This window comes from Magnolia sinica, chromosome 10 (genome assembly GCF_029962835.1).
Source record: "Magnolia sinica isolate HGM2019 chromosome 10, MsV1, whole genome shotgun sequence".
Taxonomy (NCBI): domain Eukaryota; kingdom Viridiplantae; phylum Streptophyta; class Magnoliopsida; order Magnoliales; family Magnoliaceae; genus Magnolia; species Magnolia sinica.
The window spans coordinates 60,074,729-60,096,846 of NC_080582.1; the positions used below are offsets into that span (position 1 = coordinate 60,074,729).

A 22,118-nucleotide genomic window follows, 5' to 3' on the forward strand; every position below is an offset into this window, starting at 1 on the left:
TGGTTGCATTCACTATGTCCTAGATCTATTGGCACATGGAATGATATGCAAAGGGAGTTTATAAAGAAATTTTTTCCACATCATAAAACGAACACCCTTAGAAAATCAATCATGAACTTCACCCAAAAGGAGGATGAAACATTCTTCCAATATTGGGAAAAGTTCGAGGATTTTGTCAGTCCATGCCCACAACATGGTTTTGAAACGTAGCACATTACACACTTTTTCTACAATGGACTGACATTTTCCATGCGCCAATTGGTTGAGACGATGTGCAATGGAGAATTCATGAATAAAAATGTCGATGATGTGTGGGACTACTTGGATAGACTTGATGACAATCATGGGACACATACCTAAAATCAAGCACCATGTCTAAGCCGACTCAATCTAAAGAGGGGTAGAATGTATCTCCTGAAAGAGGATGATGATATCAATTCTAAAGTGACTAATCTCATAAGGAAATTCGAGGCCATGAAATTAAAGAAGGATAAGGTTAATGATACTGTTTACGATATTTGTGATGGCAACATTCACACAATTGAAAATTGTCCAACAATACCTACATTTCAAGGGTTTCCAAATGAGGAATCCAATGTCGTGAACAATTACCAAAGACCTTTCAATGGACCTACCTCCGATACATACAATCCTAGTTAGAGAAATCATCTAATCCTCAGTTGGAGGAATGGACAAACTGCTACCCCTCAAGGTTTATATAATCAAATTCCACAATAAGAGAAACCACAAGAGGACTTGGTTCTAAAATACTGTAAAAAATAAGAGCTCTTCAATTAGGGTATGCTACAAGCCTTTCAAGACCTTACAAAAGCGATACAAGGACTTAAGGCTGAAAATACGATTGGGAATAAGGGGAGCCTCCTAGCTCAACCTCTTCCTAATTCAAAACTACAATATGAAGTTAACGACCCAAGCTCTTTAAATTAGATGGAGCAAGTTAAATCTATCACCACTCTTAGGAGTGGGAAGATCATTGACAAAACCATTTTAGTTAGGGCTGAAAAAGCCTAAGGACCCAGAAGTGGATAAAAATGATGGATCTAGCCATACTCCATAAGAATTAGAACCAGAACCTCAAGGGAAGCTGGTTGCTCCATTTCCTCAATAGTTGGTTGCACCAAAACCTCTCTCTAACTCTCAGGACATTCTAGAGATGTTAAAACAAGTGAAGGTCAATATTCTTTTACTTGATGCCGTGAAACAAATACCTTCATATGCCAAATTCCTGAAAGACGTATGTACAACCAAAAGATGGCAAAATATTCAAAAGAAAATCTTCCTGACTGAGAAAGTGAGTGTCATCCTAAACCAAGATGTGCCACAGAAATTCAAAGATCCTGGTAGCCCAACCATATCATGTGTAATTAAGGACTATCGAATTAAGCACGTACTTCTTGACTTAGGAGCGAGCGTCAATCTGATTCCCTACTCGGTATACAAACAGTTAGGTTTGGGTGAATTAAATCTCACCCTAACCACACTACAACTTGGTGATCTCTCTGTTTGTATACTAAGAGAGATAATTGAGAATGTGTTAGTCCAGGTTGACAGATTCTAATATCTTATGGATTTTATCATCCTGGATACTGAACCCATCAGCAACATGAGCACTCAGATTCCTGTCATTCTTGTCGCCCATTCCTTGCCACTTCAAATGCAATTATCAATTGCAGGAATGATGTCATGAGTATGTCTTTTGAAAATATGACTTTGGAGTTAAATATATTTTTCAATACAGGGAGGCGGTTAGGGGATGGTGATGATTTCCACGACATTAACATGATTGACTCTTTCGTGGAAGATAGAACGCCTCTGACCTTATCCTTTGACCCTCTAAAGACATGTTTAGCCCACTCCCATGATTTTGATGATGACATGATTAGGGAGTTGGTTGTCATTTTTGATACTACGTCGGTACTTGAAGTTAACCGGTGGAGGCCACAATTTGAAGAATTGCCCCAAACCGAAGAATTGCCTTTGTTGTTTAAACTCAAGGCACCGAAGCTTGACCTAAAACCTTTGCCATCTAATTTGAAATATATCTATTTAGGTCAAGATGAGACATACCCAGTGGTGATTTTTGCCCACCTGGGGAAAGAATAAGAGAGTATGCTCATATCTACTCTCATTGAGCACAAGGGAGCCTTTGGATGGACGATTGCAGACCTCAAGGGAATCGACCCTTCGATTTGTACTCACCACATTTATCTTGAGGATAATGCGAAGACCTATCAAAAATCAAAACGTAGACTAAATCCAAACATGAAAGAAGTGGTTAAGGCCGTGGTGCTAAAACTATTGGATGTGGGTATCATTTACCCTATATCTGATGGTCAATGGGTGAGTCCAACTCAGGTGGTTCCTAAGAAGTTCGGAATCACTATCATAGCCAATGCCAATAATGAACTCATGCCAACTAGAGTTACTACTAGTTGGAGAATGTGCATTGACTATAGGAAGTTGAATACCATCACGAGGAATGACCGCTTTCCTTTGCCCTTCATTGATCAAATCTTGGAAAGGCTAGCTGGTAATTCCTATTATTGTTTCCTTGATGGATATTCAAGATACAATAAGATAGAGATAGCTCCTGAAGACCAGGAAAAGACTACATATACATGTCATTTCAGCACCTTTGCTTACCGAAGGATGCCTTCAGACTATGTAATGCCCTCACCACCTTTCAACGATGTATGATGAGTATCTTTTCTGACATGGTGGGGCAATATTTAGAGGTCTTCATGGACGATTTCTCTATCTTCGGTCCATCTTTCAGCAAGTGCTTAGAGAGTCTTAAATGTGTGCTGAAAAGATGTGAAGAAAAGAACTTGGTACTTAATTGAGAAAAGTGTCATTTCATGGTTCGCAAGGGAATTGTCCTTGGACGTATCATCTCGTCCAAAGGAATCGAGGTTGATAAGGTAAAAATCGATCTTACATCTAACCTACCTCCACCCAAGAACATATGAGACGTATGATACTTTTTAGGATACGTTAGGTTTTACAGATGATTCATAAAGGACTTTAGTCTCATCTCTCGTCCTCTATGTAATCTACTTCAAAAGGATGCACCATACGAGTGGATTGAGCCATGCTAGAAAGCTTTCACCAAGCTTAAGGGCATATTAACTACTGCACCTATCATACAGCCACCCGACCAAAGTCTTCCTTTTGAACTTATGTATGACACATCTGATTATGTACTTGGGGCGGTTCTAGGCCATAGAAAAGAAAAGAAGCCCTACATTATTCATTATGTAAGTAAGACTCTAAATCCCGCCCAAGTGAACTACTTGACTACGGAAAAGGAACTCTTAGTCGTAGTGTTCACTTTGGATAAATTTAGGTCCTATTTGATAGGATCCAAGATTGTTATTTATACAGATCATGCATCACTCAAGTACCTTCTTGCTAAGAATGATGTTAAACCCCGCCTGATAAGATGGATCCTCTTACTCTAAGAATTTAATTTAGAAATTAAAGATAAAAAGGGAGTAGAGAACGTAGTGGCTGACCATCTTTCCCGCCTTAATCCCTCATATTCCCTTGAGATGACACATTAATGACATCTTCCCTGACAAACAATTGTTCAAAGTCTCCCATTCACCTTGGTTCGCTGATATTGCTAATTATCTTGCCACAGGTTTCACACCGACACATTGGACTGCGCAAGATAAGAAGAAATTTTTCATCGAGGTGCACAAATTTTTCTGGGATGATTAATATTTGTTTAAATATTGGAGACCAAATCTTAAGGAGATGTTTGTCAGATGATGAGCATCAGAGTGTCATCTCCTTCTGTCACTCACAGGCCTGTGGTGGTCACTTTTCTGCTAAAAAGACCACTGTCAAGATTCTGCAGTGTGGCTTTTACTGGCCCACTATGTTTAGGGACACTCATGAATTTTGCAAGGCTTGTGAGTATTGTCAAAATTTGGGGGAATTGTCCCATCGAAACATGATGCCATTGAATCCCATCCTTATCATTGAAGCATTTGATTACTGAGGCATCGATTTCATGGGACCATTCCCCCAATCCTTTAGAAATTTATACATTTTGCTTACCGTAGACTATGTCACTAAATGGGTTAAAGCGATTCCGTGCCAAAACAATGATCATCGCACGGTCATGAAATTCTTAAAAGAGAATATCATTTCCCAGTTCGGAACGCCTTAAGCCATCATTAGTGATGGGGGCTTATATTTTTGTAATAGACCATTCAAGAGTTTAATGAAGAAATATGGTATTTCCTATAAGGTGAGTACCCCATACCACCCACAGACAAGTGGGCAAGCTGAGATTTCCAATAGAGAGATCAAACACATCTTGAAAATGATGGTTAACCCTGACCGTAAAGATTGGTCAATCCGATTGATTGTTGCTTTATGGGCTTACCGTACTGCATTTAAGACCCCTATTAGAATGTTTCCCTTTAGACTTGTCTATGAGAAAGCTTGCCACTTGCATGTAGAATTAGAACATAGAGCCTGTTGGGCGACAAAAAATCTGAATTTCAATTTCGACAACGCTGGCTCACTGCGCAAACTTCAGTTGAATGAACTTGAAGAAATCCAAAATGATGCATATGAGAACTCAAGAATTTACAAGGACAGGATGAAGGCATTTCATGATCAACGCATTCTGCAAAAATCATTCACGCCAACTCAGAAAGTCCTTTTGTATGATTCTCGGTTACATCTCTTTCCGGGTAAGCTCTGATCTCGTTGGACCGGCCATTTCACTGTTATTAATGTTTATCCTCATAGGGCTGTTGAGATTCAGAATCTAGATAATGACAATGAGTTTAAAGTAAATGGACATCGATTAAAGCCATTAGTTGAGAAATTTGATTCAGAGGACATGTCCATGCCTCTGAATAATCCTGTGTTACCAGGATTGATCTCCTAGTCTGATGGAGATATAGGTAGGTTTATTGCTTTCATAAGACTAGGGTAGTTTATTTTTTATCATTCTAGGTTAGTCGGCTTTATGCCGTTAGGTTAGTTTTCTTTCCCATTGTTTTAGGATAGTTTGCTTTCGTTGGATTAACTCTTGTATCGAGCTACCTTCATGCTGAAATCTCTTTGAGAAAAAGCCGCTTAACTCCGTCATCAAGTACTATCTTTCCATCACTTCTCCTGTACTTTCATTGTCTCATGCGCATTGCATGCTTACCTCATGAAACCCCAAGGCCCAATATTTACTTTGATCCAAAACACTAGTGGGCCATGAAAAATGAAAACAGTTTCCTCCCTTAATTTGCATTTCATGGGCTAGATGTGGTTCACAGATCTAGCCCATCTATTGTTTGTGTCCCACTTGGATGAGGGGTCAGACCAAGTGTCAGCCACATTAAAAACTCAGGTGGGCCCTGCAAAGTGCTTTTGTGTTTTAAGCATGTCTTCACATGGTTTTAGATGGTATGGACCAACTATTCCTTTATACGGCTGATTTTTTTATATATCCCATAACCTAAAGTGGACCCATGAAATGCACAGTATTAAGATAGGCTGGGTTGGGTCAGGTTGGTTTTAGGGTCGCCTCGTACCTGATCCATTTAAGAATTTAGTAAGAATCTAGTTAGAGTTTTGGACTTAAGACCCAACCCATTAAAATTCGGGACCGCTTTAGGTCATGCTCAAATCAAAATCAACCAACCCATTAATTTAATGGGTCGATATTGGCCCCCTAATCCAAATCTAACCCATTTATCACACGGGTCGCATTAAGGTCAGTAGGATGTCAATGGGTACTCAAAGCCATAGGTACCATATGAACTCGACCCACGTACCCGACCCAATTTTAATGAGTTTAGGTTTAATACATTAGACTTAAGAAATCATGTTAAGTTCAAGTCTAGATATTTTGTTTTGGGTTGAGTAAACTCGAGTCATCTAGCTCAACCCATTATTCACCTAACCTATGCAAGCAGGTAAGGTTCAACACAAGCTTGACCCATTTACTTAAACGAACATACTTCTAGCTTCAACCTGACCCACTATCCAATTAGTTTAGCCGAAAACCACCTCACAAGTAGGTTGAGTTAGCTAAACTGTAGACTGACCCAACCTATGCTTAAGGCCACCCATTTTAAATTAGGGCTATGCCCGTGAGTGGGTCTATATTAAGCTCAAGTCCAACCCATTTAGGTCAGGTCTCGAACCCACAAGCCAATCTGGCCTGTTTGTTGCCTAATGCAAAGTACAATTCTTGTAAGGTAAATAGGTAGCAAGAAAAGTTCAAAAGTGAGATGGTGTTCTGAAAAGGCCGAGCTATATGTCCTAGAGGGGGGGTGAATAGGACTATGCCAAATTAAAATAATAATAGTGGAATAAAATAATTAAAGGAAATATAGCACTATAAACAATCCATAATATGGAAATAAAAGGTAACCTCAAAATTCTAGTATTGAGAGGTTGATACAAATGTTGTTCTAAGGACAACCTTATACCATAAAACCAAGGGTTTATGGCAGGACAACCTTACTAGAACAATTTATGTATCAAAAACTCAAACTAAAGAGGAATAAAAAGGAAATAACAAGAAAGGAAATCTATGCTATTACAACATTCCCCACAATGCTGAAATGTAAAGATTACAACATTCACATCCACAAATACATCCCACAATCTTGAATGATAAAAGATATAGAAAGTAAACCACACATCCACAAAACACAGAATTATAGTGGTTCGCCTGTGTGTACACCAATTGTTAAACAACAACCACACAGCTACTCCACTCCTAATATCCTCACAAAGTGGATATTAGTATTCACTATGAAAATAGGTTTTTCCACGTTCACCTAAAACCCTCACAATTATGTCTTTCAAGTGGGCTTACACATTTCAAAAAACTCCTCACTCTGAGTTTTCTGAATCACCTCAGATAACCAAAACTAAGAGATTTTTCTGGCTCAATCTCAAAGAAACTAAAAATAGAAGATTTACACAAATGTAAAATACCTGGATATTCTCCTTTTGTTGCAGCCCGTAAGAACTAAGTCGGAGTAGAATTTCAATGTAAAAGATTAATGTCCAAACTCACTTATGAAAAGGTTCTAAGTTCTAAATTGATTTTAGATTTAAAGTACCTTAGGCTAGCTCTATTTGATTTTGATTCCAAGAAGTGGGAATACTTCAATCCCTCTTTCAAATCAGATTAGAATGCAGAATACAAAATCAAATATAAAAAGCTAATAAAAGAGAATATTAAATATGCACAATATAGTTTAAGAAGTTTACAAAACTTATCTCTCAGAGTGATGCCTTGATTATACTTGAATTGAATGAAATACTCTAAAAATCGTGCTCTATTTATAGGTGAAGAAATCACGTTCACGACTGGTCCTGTGTACACCACGACTGGTCGTAGGACCAATGAATTTTTAAAATTTTGAGCGCGATCGGATAGAGCCGTTCCACGACTAGTCGTAAGCTCTTCACGACTAGTCGTGGGACCTCCACGACTGGTCGTGACCTATCCACGACTGGTCATGTAGAACTAGGAACAGTTGCTAGAATTTGAGTCGTAGCTGGAGGACTGGTCGTGAACGAGTCGTGCACTGTTCAGACGACCGATCGAGCAGTCTCCAGGACTGGTCGTGGCTTAATAAAAAATTTTGAAATTTATCAACAAACTTAGTACTGGTTGTCGAATTTCTTGGACTAGTCAAACCAGTGTTAGGACTAGTCAAAGAACATTCTATTCACTTATAAAATGAATTAATCGAATTATGTATTCAAAATGACCTACCTTAAGGTCAATCTAAGGTCTTTCATACCTTAACCATGACATATGAACATTGAACCTTCTTTTCTTCAGATGATAGATGATCTTTGAAGTTCATGAAGCTTGAGATCTTAACAGATGATGAAGCTTGTACTCAAGATCTTTTAAAGCTTGAATTTGTAGTACATGAGTTGTACTTCACGTTGAGTCTTGAGTATGAACAGTTTACTTGTCTTTCGATGTCGCTTTAAAACATTGAACTTTGAAGCTTAAAGGAGTGCACAATCTACTTGATCTTGCATTTCTTGAAGTAGATCTTTGTTCTTGACTTGAAGCATTGTCATGAAGTAGACCTTTGTTCTTGACTTGAAGCATTGTCCTTGTACATGTGATGCATTGCCTTTAACAGATATATCAATGTACTACACAAGACAGATTGTGGTTTTGGCACTACAAATTTTGACAATCAAAGGAGCGAGAAACCATAACACTAACATGTTCTCTTACCATGACCATCGAGTGATGAAAAGACCTATTAGGAAGAATGTCACATGATGATTTAATGCAACTGCTTGGACCTGTAATAAGATCAAGAGAACTACAAAGATGTAAAATCAATTATTAAATTCTTTTTATAAATTTATGCTGCATTAGAATAAAAAAGTATGACTAAAGTTTATAGGTATTAGCTCTGAACAAAATAGTGATGAGAAAGACCTTAGTGAGATTCAGGCTAGCCACACGTATTGGCTAATTTCAATGCTTCCTTTAAAATAGGCTTTCCATGTCTTCTAAAATAGAACTTTGGTTCAGGCCTTTGCCAGGAACCTCTTAATCAATACCATTCCACACAAGTATGCCATCCTCTTCTGCTCTAGTAATAGATGCGGCTTGCTTCCTCTTGAATTGAGGTGATTCTTTCTTGGTGGGGGGTTTATACTATTTCTCTTTCTGCTTGATGTTTAGATATTCGACCATCAGGTTATGAGGGTTTGTTATCCTCATTGTATTCATTGCCAACAACAAAAATCGTACTTGCATTAAAGAAGTAAGGACATATTATATCGGAACTCACTTTTCGTACAAGTGGCAAACGTAAATGAGATCTATACCAACCATCAAGTAGGTCCAACCATGAATGGGCCATATCCAAAAATTCACACACTACACCAAAATCCATATTCAGGAACGGTGGAAAATTGTTCCTAAACCATTTATAAACGGTTTTCAACCATGGTTAAATAGGGTGTCGCAAAAAAAATTAGGGACCGTCACAAATTTTCAATTTAGGAACAATATTGTTTCTTATTTAGGAACGGTTTTGAACCCTTATTTCGAAAGGTCGATAAAAGCCATGCAACTATTGGAAAAGGCAAATACTGGGAAAGGCAACTAGTAGCTAATGATTCCTAAAATATTTATTGAAATATTTATTGGAAATGTATTTTTTTCTTCCAAATGTGGGTATTGGAGATATTAATATGTCATCTGGTAGAAAATAATAGCTATTCTTAGTGAGACCAACAACAGAAAATAGATTTAATTATTGAAGGTAATGCTTAAAATGCCATCAAAGTTAATTTCCCATATGTGCAATGCTTAAAATGCCATCAAAAAGTTAATTTTTGTGCAATGCTTAAAATACCATCAAAAAGTTAATTTATGTGCAATGCTCAAAATGCCATCACAAGCTTCATAAATTGTAGCGTTATAACTACATCCTAGCGCTGATGTTAGCGTTATTTACTCATCTTGAAGACAAGCACAATGAACTAAAAGTATGTTTTATCATTGATAGTGTTATTTTATTTATAAGATCAAATTATGACGAAAAGAAAGACAAAAAAAAAGAAGAAGAAGAAGCTGAGGAAAGAGGAAAAAATGATGATACTCAAATATCAATCCTACTAGTGGTCATTTTTCTCCTTCTTTTCTTTTTTTCCAAGAAAAAACAAGTATATGTGGGCTGCACTGTCGAACTGATAGTCATTTTCAGCAATATGATTGACTATAAGTGCCACAAGTCAATTAAACCATTGATCCATTTTAAAACAAATGGTCAATTACGGTGACATCCCATAAGGAAAAAAAAAGTCAATAGATTCCCCTTTTACACTTGCACAAATGGTCTTAAAAAGTAGCCATTAAAATCACATTTATCCTTTGTTGCTTCTCATAGAAGAGATGATCTCCAAATTCACCAACAGTTGAAGTACAAAAGTCAAATAAAGATTAAAAAAATAATAATCAAACATTGGTCGAATACTAGCTATTACAAGTAGGTGGTTTAGTATTGATGCTACTGAACATGGTCCAAATGTTATGGGTACACATGAGTACCTGCATTGCCACTGGGAAGTCATCAGTAAAATCTGGAGGGAAGAAAAGATCTGCCTGTTTCTTTGTGAAACCAGGTTTACCTGGTAAAGAATTCAAAAGGATTGGTACACAAAACATCATTGACTAGAAGGTTGCGTCCAAACAACTCAAAGAACGCATAAGATTTGAAATGTAAACTCCAAGCTGCATAGTTAACAACAATTATCTAGATGCCAACACAATTGCATTTATTTGCCTCCATTAATAAAATTGATGGCTGCCCTTGACACAGGAGCATTAACAGGAAAAAGATAACCAATATCAATAACATAGAATAGAAAACCATCTGCGCCATTTGTAGTTTTAAAAGACACAGGAGCATTAAAAGGTAAAAGATGATCCATATCAATAACATAGAATAGAAAACCATCTGTGCCATTTGTAGTTTTAAAAGAGAAAGCCAATGGCATAAAATATATAGATACGATCAATACAAGGAGAAAACCTGGCTAAGCACCAAGTTCAATCACATGTAACTTTGATGTAATCTGTCCTGCATTGGTGGTCTTTGAGGCAAAGGCAATAAATAAGAATGGAAGGGTTTTCATTTCCAGTAACCTGTTTAAGCCATGAAGATCATCAAAAAAAGTATCAAACCAAGTTAAACAAGAGCAAACTGAACAATATATGGGTAGTATATGTTGGTATGCAAGATGATAAACAAAATGAAGGAAAGGCCTACACCTTTAGTGAAGAAAATGATGCAGCATGTGCTTCAAGAGCTTGACTCCTCTACAAGAAAAATTGGAAAACAAAACAGAAGAATTAGAAACATAAAAAATTTCAAGGTTATAACATAAAGGGATAGAATTTGTTTTCAACTAGTACTGAATTCAAATCTAATCACTTCCATGATTGAAGGAAACAAAAGATGTTGAGGAAGTAGGCCATCTGTTCCAGGGTAATATGAAGCAAAAAGTGGCATCACATGATAAGATCAAGCTCCTGGTAAACAAGCTCAGTACTCTAAGGTGCATGGAAACAAACACAAAAGAATCTCTCCGGCAATAAAACTATATGCTCAATAAATTCATCGATTGTTATTTACAATGTTAAATCAGCAATTAATTATTCATTGCTGATATTATTTCCAATAAATAGTTGCATAAAAATATGAAATTACCTGCAAAGGGGTTAGTTCAAACTATGAACGGGCATCATTCTCTCCTCTTTGAGCACAAACACAAGAAAGGCCTCTTCCAAGCCATGCCACCGATCTTGCCAAAACCTCAGCTGTTGCAATACAAGGTTCCTCAGATTTAGAACTTTTCGATAAGATCTTCACTGAAATCACATTTCCGAAGGTGTTATTTACAATCAACAAGTTTCCAAGGGCGTGAAACTTTCTTTGAAACCAAAATTGACAAGAACTGCATGTAGAAAGAAAATACCCAGATATCGATGGGTATTCTTCGTAACCCTTTGTAGGAATTCCTCATCGATATCCTTGTACTACAGGAAATCTAGAATTTCAATAGAAAACTCAAAGATGCAAAAGGAAAACAACAAATAAGCAGAGATGGAGAGGGATTTACATTCACTGCTTCCCGCTCAGTTACATAAACAACACATAACATGAGTGGCTTATAACACCATATAGAGTACAGGACATATTCCAGGAAGCTTGCAGAAGCCATAAGTTGACAACTTAGAAGAGGTCTATTCAGTTCCAGTGAACTTCAGAAATGGAATGGTCGAAGGAAATAGCACATGAAATATTTCAGAAGTAAACAAGTCTATTTAGCAATTTACAGCCTTCTTGACATGACTATTGAAGAAAGCCAACAAAAAGGTTTACACACTTCAAAACATAACAGACTAAAATTTTCAGGATGGACTCAGAAATGCAAGCATCATCAACTAGAAGGTCAAGAATGAAGAGACAATCTTTATATGATCTTCAGACATGAAATCTAGGATAGACCATCATACCTTTCAAGTCAGGCTTCCTTTCGACTTTTGTCTTGTTCAACCTATTCACTATCTCATTCAGGCACTTCTCTGCTCTCACAATGCGGACCTATACACAAGCATCACAGCCAGTTAGAATTAGAAGGCCCTATCTCTTCACACAATGAATTTTTGCTCAGTATGCAGAAAGAAGCAAGCTGCACAATGCAAAATCATTCATGCTAATGGAATCTCAAAGGATTGATACGATAACTACTAATATGATCTAATTCATAAGTTTTTACATAATAGCTTATGTCAAATTACAGGAAGAGTCTGTAGGACCTATTGAGAAAATTTTCAAGAAAATGAAGAGTGTTGATTAGACAAATCTGATTATGAAAACAATTCCCTGCAGAAAATTTTCAAAACAAATCCAACAGTTAGCGAAATAACATAATGCTAAAGGTAAGATAAATTCCTACAGATAGAAAAATAACATTTTAATGCTAAAGTAATATTTATATAATGTAAGAAACTTAAAGAACCATGAATTCCAATGGTTTTGACAAACAAGCATCAACAAAACAGGGGCTAGGCCTGCTCAACTAATCTGATTTTCAGACTGTAACTTAGCAACAATGGTTTCCACAATGTAAAACATAAGCCCATCTCATCATTACCAGCCCAACAAGAGGTAAAACCCACAATAAAAACATTAACAAAAATAAAATTAGACAAATGTAGAATGCAACAAAGATAGACACCATTGAGTTTCATCGGGTGCAAAGTGAAAAGCCTTTCTTGTACATGTGTGTAATGCCCTGAAATTCGGGGGTCGAGCATAACTCAGCTCCCGAGTTTCAAAACATTACTTATGCAACATATGTAATGATGGATGTATGTTGTCTGTATGAGTGCATAAAACATGGAGTAGATTAAGCCAAACTGCAAACATAATCCAGGGATAAGTTAAAGACGCAAGCGAAAGACTTAAAGAAATATATATGTATATCTACGTAAGCCCCTGAGATATGTATGCTCTACCAGGTCATAATTACAAGTGTTTGTTTTCAAAATATAAGTATCAAAATGAAATCATCTATTACAAGGAAAAACCCAGAATCCCCGTAGATCAGGACACGGCTCACATGAACCCGCCTGAGAACTGCATAAAAGAAAACGCGTCTTCATCATCCTCATACTCCTGCTCTGCCTCTGGGGTTGCATCATCATCTGCATCTAAGACAGAGTCTGGTTGGTGTTGAAACACCGTCCCAAAATGTGGGAGTGAGTGATCAACTTAGTGGAACTATACAGTAAAAGTTAACATGTTATTAAATCAATTAAGCAGTAATGATAAGGCAATACAATCAAACACGTCCTAATTACTCTTGTTAATGCAAGGATGTATGTAAAAATGATGCATGCTCTCACCTGCACTCCCTTAGCGTCTTCATCTTACGGTACGCATGACAACCTCCCGCAGTAGTCCTTTTCATACAGCAGGATTGGGAAGCTAAGGTACCTTCCTCATATCAATTTCCACACAGTGATCCATTCTAGGGTCGTCAGTCCTAGACAATCTCATACGATCATATGGTTCTAGGTCGCTGCAAAGGGCTCGTCACCAATCAATGCATGCCTATCATACCTTAGGTACTACGCTAAGGCTCGTCGCCTCAATGCAGTATCAAGGTATGCTCGAGGTCACTACAAAGGGCTCGTCACCAATCAATGTAGGCCGACAGGATGGATACAGTGTCCCATACCACCATAATCGTCTTATGAGTCTGGTGTGCTCACTGGTCACTATAGGGAGGCTCGTCACCCCAGCGTAGGCCGACAGCTCGACCACGGTGTCCCATACCACCATGCCCGGCTCATGAGTCTTAGCGGATCAAGGTACAATGGTTAACGCAATTGCATCGATAAGTTTAGTACCCTAGATTCAAACAATAGCGTCCACACATGGTACATATCCACCGGGACAATCGGGTTACTTGACGAGTTCGATTAGCACGAGCGCACGTTGAGTTGAACGACATAGAGTGCGCAAACACTCCATGTGGCCAAACCACTGCTGACAACCCTAATACGACTTGGGTTCGTCAAACACGTCCTTCGTAGCGAAAACAACCTCGGCCACAAACTCAAGGTTTATTACTAATTCCCTGGACTATTTCATAGTCCCAAACACATTCAAGTATAACAGATATTCATACTAGCAATTCAGAATAGTAATGGATCAACAATTCCTATCATACAGTATGTGAGCATTTGATGAATATCAACTTAACATGAATTTACACATAAGTAGAGCCTGAATTTAAACAACAAAGAATGTAAATTGCACGTAGAAAATCATACACACCGATAAGATAGTTGAGAATCTCTTCTCAACGCCCGTAAAGAGGATAGTATATTACACACTGGATCAATCAGACATTTCTACAAACACTTAGACTACATATTCCAACATACATGACGAATGTTGGTGATAACACACATTTGGACAATTCCTTTCGCCAAGGAGTTGATACACATACAACTAGCACAAATACACGACAATTAATCATGGCAAACACATGTTCGTATTTCATACGTATACAATACTTTTTACATATACAAGGAATACACAAATCTCAATATAGCTCATATATATCAGGAACGCAATATAAACGTCGCATTTGGCATGTGAATTTGCACCCACAACAATAATAAACCATTATCCGACATTGAAAGCCTTGAAAACCATAACCTATACAAATATAGTACGCACCTTAAACCAGGAAGTGCGCAATAGATCAGATTTAGACGATAAGTCTTCATCAACGGCGACTAGATAACCTAAGGCATGAATAAAATGAGCTACATCAACACTTAGACTATTCTAAGATCCAAAACAGGTTAGGGTTTGATTGACTTTCCCAAGAATGAACTCAGAATCGCCGAAATAACGATTCAGAAGTGATGGTTTAGGGACGCAGAATAACAGGAAAGAATCTCAGGATGATTCACCAACTCCTCTCTCACTTTCTCTCTCCTTTCCTCTCTCTCTCTCTCTCTTTATTAGGGTTTAGGAAATTCGTATGAAATTTGAGAGTGAGGGTTAAAGGTCTTTATATAGGCCTAAAATTGATGAAAACAGCCCCAGGGCCAAGGTATACTTAGGTTATAACCAAATCGGGTCTATTTCGATCCAACGGAGTGCTTCTAGTGGTCCCTTTTTCATATGCAGCGGACTCAAGCTCACTGACCATGGATCTAGGTCAGGTTGAGTTTTTGTACCGATCGGATTTACAGATCGCTCATGGCGGACCAATCTCAATTCAATGGTCACCGAAACTCGATCAGGTCCACCGGCACTATGACATGCCTGGGCCATCTTCCCTGATTCGAGGGTAAATTTGGGTTAGAATCCAATGATCAGATTGCTTAAAATCATCGCGCAAGCGATACAACTCAGATTTCATAAATCCATATTTAATTTCTCACCTTTCTCACACTCTTCACTCCGGACTCAAGAAAATCGACTCAAGACATCATCTGGACTTGATTTCTGAGGTGATTGTCAAGCCCAACAAGGTGATCATAATTGTCTAAGATCATCGCTATCAGACTTCCGATGCACGGTCCAGGTCTGGTGTAAAGTTTTCAAGTACTCCCGAGAGCAACTAGATTTAGCATTGAATCCTAGATTTCAAGGTAACATAGCGCTAACGATTCTACAGGTTTTGAGTCTTGCAGATCAAATTTAAAGTGATTGGTGCTAATTTCACAAGCAATCGAGTTTAATGCTAGTTAACCCACATATAACTTCTAAAGAATTTGAGGTAGTACTCGGGTCTTTGCACGAAATTTTTCGGGTCATTACAATGTGGTACATGTGTACAATGATCAGGACAATTACTTTGTGGTCACCAGGTGGACTGCCCATACCCAAAATGTAAGGCAATCTGAATGGGTGGCCATCCAGTCAGTGGCCTGAAAAGGTACAGTTAACTCAAAATACAAACATCCATCCACATTCAACAGGCAAAACTTGCCATAAATGGGTGGTTAGAGCAGTCCAATCTTTGTGCAAATGAGTAACATAAGAGCACATGGAATTTGATGAACTAAATTACGAAATGACAAGATTTGATATGCTATATGATGTTGCAGATAGTTTCACATAGATGAATGCTCCAGAAATTGAAATTAGATAATTAGCTAGGAATGTTGTCTTACAATATGGAATTTTTACATATAGAAATCTAGGATCCAAAAATGCATCAAGAACCTAAATTGTTAACAGTCCAATCTAGGATCCAAGTCATCTACATAGACTGTAGATTATGGGAACTCTAGAAATCAGGAGAATAACAGTTATGGAACCTAAAAGAAAAATCTCTACTCTTGAAGTTCTCCCCTGAAATTTCTAAAGTTATAAGTACTAAATTACAAGTTCCAGTGAAAAGAAAGCCACAACATGATATGATGCTACTTGCCCCAAGTACATTTACAACTAGGATGACAAAAATATGAGTGAGATAGTAAAATACCACATAAGCTTCCAAATCATTGCACCTCTTTACATTGCTCTATTTTAGTAATTGGAATATGCCTCTTTGGACAAAGTATGTTGGGTTGTTCTTCAACATTATTAAACCTAAATGTGGGTAAGAATATCAAAATAAATTAGTTCAGTATGACAAGAACCTAAAAAAAGACAGAAATTGTAGATGAAGCCAAAAGATTATCGGGTGAAGATAAAAATGAAGCAAATAGATACGCTGTTAACAAATGTGAACACTTTATATATAGTGAGCTCGAAAGTTGAATTTGTTCACTGATAAACTTCAAGATCTACCTAAATTTGTGAGCATGAAATTTATCTTTAGAGTTGTTTAACATGTTGCTCTACAGTGGGACTCTCACATCCCAGTTCCCAATCCAGAATGATACTCCCATGCATAAGCCTTAACCGAAAAGCATGCATACTCTTCAAGAACTGTGACTCTCTCTCTCTCTCTCTGTAGATATATATATATATATATATATATATATATATATATCAACGATACTAAGAGAACAATCCTTTATGAAAAAATAACAAAAAAAAAATGCTAAAAATTCATTTTTCCCAAATTTTTTGGGGATTAGATTCCTAAGAGGACTTGGAAGTTGACTGGGAAAAAAAAAGATGATTTGGGTGGGGAAATCTGGATTAGAGTGAATACCAACCAGAACCCAATCAGTGAGACATAAGTCGATCCTATGTAACTACTTGGACCTATAACAAGATTGAGAGAAATATAGAAAGAGGCAAAATCAACTATCAAATTCCATATTTATAATCAATTACGGGTCCGAGTCTTCAAGAACTAGACCCGGACCCAAAAGGACTTGAGAACTCATGAGTTCCTACACAATTAACCAGGTATGGAACTATAGGAACCAAACATATTTAATATTTACAAAAAAAAAAAAAAAAACATCTCCTAAGCCCATATGGCATTGTCACATATCTCAAGCAACTTGTTTAGGATGTTCTTCTCATCCCTGTCTTGTTTTATGGTAACATAACCTGAATTTTAAATGGGTCCAATTTATTGGCCTTAATCTTGTTAAAATCAGGTCATATTCGTGGGTCGAATCCATCGAGTACCCCTAGCTTTGGATACCCATTGACAACCCTACGAGCCCTAGTGTGACCCGTTTGATGAACGGGTCAAATTTGGGTCAGGGGGCCAGTATTAATTCATTAAATCAATGGGTCGGCTGCTTTCAATTTTAACATGACTTAGACCAAACACGATTTTTTTTATGTGTCTAGGTCTAAAACAATAGTTGTATTCTCGACCCAACCTAACCCAACCATTTGCACTCCCTATTTTACTAGATGACTATTGCTATCTCACTTTACTAATCTAGAGGACTCAAGAATGTTTAAACCTATTTCAGAATATCAAAAACAATAAAGCAAATTGATGTTTTGACTGTTAAAACCCTACCTGCCCACATAGATTATTAATTGGTTAGGCCAAATGTTCTGCATATACCACCTTTTACTTGCTATGACTTTCACTTTACTTATTTCATAGTTTTAGAATAGTTTTAGAAATTGCTTCCAGTTTCACCACTCTTTAAGAAGGGCAACATCTACAGGCGGGTATATATAGGTGGCTACTATGTTTCGGTTACTACTATTTTGTTATGTTGTTTTTTGTTATATACATTTTACATTTTTTTAGTTTTCATAATGGGTCTATTGTTATCTCAGGGTCGTTGTCTCTCATGGCTGCAAAATTGTTCCAACTCATCAATGAGTGCAAGATCTGGGCAACATGGTTCTTTTGGAGAGGTCCCAATGCCTTTTGGACTACTTGGTGAGCATCTTTATAAAATTATCGCTCAGCATGCAACCATGACCTACTTAATGAGCCCATCAACTTACCTATTTGATCGACAACTTTATTCCACTAGTACTTAATGGTCCCATCAACTTACCTATTTGATGGACAACTTACATATTCGACTAGTCCGCACATCCAATGCCTTATAGACATCATGCCTTATACATGAGTGGGCTTCACATAACTCTTAGAGAACTTTGTTGAAAGGGTTGGTAACAGGTTGAGTTTATGCTTCCTAGTAGCCCCGTACCTAGGCCTAGCTAACCCTGATGGGTTCTTTCTAGTTCAAGTCTAGTTTTGAATACCCAGAACCAAATCCAATCAAGTTTAGGTATCTCTTAGGGTACCTATTAGAATATCCTAACGGTAAGACACACATGAGCTTTGAAAACCTCGGGTCCCAATTTGAAGGAAATGATCAAATCATGTAACCATAACCACTTTCTCCGGTCTAGCTGATGTGTTTCATTTGCATAAGTAGAAGCCATCGCTCTTTGCTCTTGCCTTATGCTCATTCCAAAAAACTTATCTTGACTCAAGGATGTTTTGAAAAACATGTTGCTACTTTTTTACATACTTCATTTGGCTTTTGTGGAGAACTAGAAACATTTTATTTGGGGTTATCTTTATGAACTAAAGAGACAACATGCTTGGTAAATAACATCTAGATGGCATAGACTTTTTGCTTGCCAAGAAGGGGCATATTGCCCTTTATTGGTTGCGGGCTTCTTCATACTCTCTAAAGTGATTCCTCTTCTTTAATGAAGTCTAATTATTCATAGAAACAAATAAATAGAAATTATCGAACACAAGGATATGAATGACAAGTCTTCATAAGTGATGGTGAGAAATTACTACAAACCTCAAAAGTAAACATTGTAAAACACAATTGACATAATGAGGCTACTAGCAAAGAGCATTGGCTTTGAAGTTCAAACCCAATCATTAAAATTGAAAAAAATAAAATAAATTAAAAAATCCATGAGTACATTCACTTACAGTTGAAGTCCCTTGGTCGATGACACCATGTTTGCAAGTTAGATCAAGAGGCATTTCTAAAAATCGCAAATACTAGTGTAAAAACAAAAGAATGCATATGAAGAGATGCAATATAATGGTAAATACATAAAACCAAGCATTGTAAGGGAGACACCCATATCCACAATAGAACAATGTTTTATACATTATTCATCCATTAAATCACAAACCTTGCATGTATAACTAGCATTTCTTACTCAATTTCATTCTATCACTATGGATAGTTATCGTATGCCATTAAAACAAATGATACACGTCGTGTAATATGCAAATTCACATGATTCTTACCACATAAAAGAATCAACTATGTAGTCTCCCAAGACATTTAACAAAGGCTTAGAATGCAAAATAAGGTATTTAAGATGAAACACTTTGACGCCATCAAATGAATGTCAAAATACTTTTTAACTAGCAAAACAATCCTAATAAATGAAGGCATTCTCCAAATCTTGTACTGAGATAATAGTCATGCTCCTAATAACACAAGCAAGAGATAGAAGGGAGCATAGACAAGCAATTATTTTCAAACAATAGGAAGCCTAAATGTATGGAAAGAAAGAAATGGGAGCAATTACTTAATAGCAATAGCAGGAGTGTCGTCCCTAGGTAGAAAATTTCTATTAAAGGATCGCCCAAACCTTCTATATTGATGATCAAACTTTTTCTATTAAAGGATCGCCCAAATCAAGTTTTTTTTAGAGGGGTTGGAAAATGGAAGATTGGACCATATATGATAAAACCTTCTTCTGATGTTTAAAGATATTCTAACTAGGTCAATCACTACGATAAAGGAAGCACCGTCATACCACAGAGCTTGAAATGTGTATGCAAGTCCAACACAAGTGGTCTCTATTCCAAGGTATGCATTTTAATATTTTCATGCCTACTTGACCATATCCCACAAACGGGGTGTTTGTTAGTGGAGTTTCAGTTACAACAATTCTTTCGTAGATTATTCTCAACGCTTTATAGGATAAAGATACATGAACAAAAATGAATGGAATGCCTTTTGCGTAAGGACTTCTAATAGAGAAACTTCCAAAGGAGTACAAAAAAAGCAACCTTTTGGAACTAGACATCCTTATGGTTAATTGAATAATAAAAATAACAACATTTATGATGTGAAATAACCAAAACTCCATTCGAGTTCCATAGTTTCAAAAGTAAAGATACTCTCTCAACACTTAGGATAAAGATTCACGAAAAAAATGAATAGAATGCCTTTTGCTTACGAACTTCTAATAGAGAAACTTCCAAAGGAGCATAGAAAAAGTAACCTTTTGGAACTAGACATCCTTATGGTTAATTGAATAATAAAAATAATAACATTACAATGTGAAATAACCAAAACTCCATTCGAGTTCCATAGTTTCAAAAGTAAGATACTCTTTAAGCTATCTTGAGAGTAATGCTCTATGTAAACTATAGCATTTGAAAACACTCTAGAAATGTTAAAGGCTCCAACAGTGTTATTTCTTCTCTCAATTTGTCTTAGACAAGCAAAGACAATACATAGATTAATTGCTTAGGGATGAGTTATAGTAGGAGCAATTGTTGACGATGCCATATGATCATGGATGGGTGATCGTAGTTGTGATGATAGTTTCACAGGCATTATGAGCACAAAAGGGTCCGAAAAAGAATAATTTAACTGAAAAAAGAAAATTACCCTAATTCAAAAAATAAGCTATTGCTTAAGAAGAGTGCCACCATTTGTATAAAAAGTTTATGCAACAAGGTGACAGTATCAAAGTTAGATTGGTCATGGTCTTACTTTCAAATCCTCAACTTTACAAAGGGAATAAATTTCAAAGGAGTTCATACAAGTACCCATACTATTAGAACTCGACATCCCTCATGTTAATTGGCCAGACAAAATAAAAAACATCATTATGATGTGAAAAAACCAACAAACGGTTGGATTCCATAGTTTCAAAAGTAAAATATTTTCTAAGCTCTCTTGAAAGTTAAGCTCTATGTAAAGTCCAGTATTTGAAAACACCACATAAGAATCAAAGGCTCCAATGACACTGGTTCTTCTCGATATTTGGGTCAAAAAAACAAAACGATACACATGCATAAATGAAATAGAAACAATTTCTCAAAGATACAAGTTGTAGCATGTTAGTTGTTCTCACAAACATCAAAAGCGTGAGTGTGCACCAAAAAAAAATATATTTTTTTAAACAGAAGAGAAAACGACCTTAATTCAAAAAATGAACAATTGTTTAACAAGAGCAGGACTGTCACCATGTGCACATATAGTTTATGAAGCAAGGTGACACCATCAAAGTTAGATTGGTCTCCGTCGTGATTTGACCTTGAAATCGAAAATATTTCTTGATGAGATTTTAACACACCATTAGTGAGGAGTTCAGAAAAGTACCCTGACTATATAGAAGCAATAACTAAGTGATACAAGTAGTAGGATGATTTTAGCGCACCATTACTGAGGAGCAGTGACGAAACGTCAAGATTTCGAGAGTCTTCAGCTGACTGGATAAACAACTTTCTGCGACACACTTAAGGTCACACTACTAATGAGCCCTAAGGACTTCTTAAAGAGAATAACTTTCAAAGGAGTTCAAAAAAGCACCCTTACTATTAGAACTAGACATCCTTCAAGTTAATTGGCTAAAAAAAAAACATCACTATGA

The 22,118-nt window shown here is 36.9% G+C and overlaps 1 protein-coding gene and 1 non-coding gene across 4 annotated transcripts in view; both read right to left on the reverse strand.

Moving 5' to 3' along the window:
* Nucleotides 1–93: 93 nt before the first annotated feature.
* On the reverse strand, nucleotides 94–200 carry LOC131217849 (small nucleolar RNA R71). Its single transcript, XR_009157437.1, has one exon. It is a non-coding gene; the product is annotated as a small nucleolar RNA R71 (small nucleolar RNA).
* Nucleotides 201–9,899: 9,699 nt separating this feature from the next.
* Nucleotides 9,900–22,118, reverse strand: part of LOC131216868 (condensin-1 complex subunit CAP-D2-like) — a 41,778-nt gene continuing 29,559 nt past the window's right edge. Inside the window, exons 1-4 of one of the 3 annotated variants that reach the window (XR_009157071.1) lie at nucleotides 11,668–11,830; nucleotides 11,524–11,584; nucleotides 11,256–11,365; nucleotides 10,869–11,145 (exon numbers count right to left, since the gene is read on the reverse strand). Coding sequence is in view for 1 of the 3 variants with exons in the window: in XM_058211467.1 (XP_058067450.1) it covers nucleotides 12,219–12,240; nucleotides 12,368–12,434 (89 nt within the window). In the remaining 2 variants the exon portion in view is untranslated. Of the gene's footprint in view, nucleotides 10,174–10,577; nucleotides 11,146–11,255; nucleotides 11,366–11,523; nucleotides 11,585–11,667; nucleotides 12,241–12,367; nucleotides 12,435–22,118 lie in introns of those variants that run through there. The other 2 variants (XR_009157070.1, XM_058211467.1) reach the window with 2 other exon arrangements.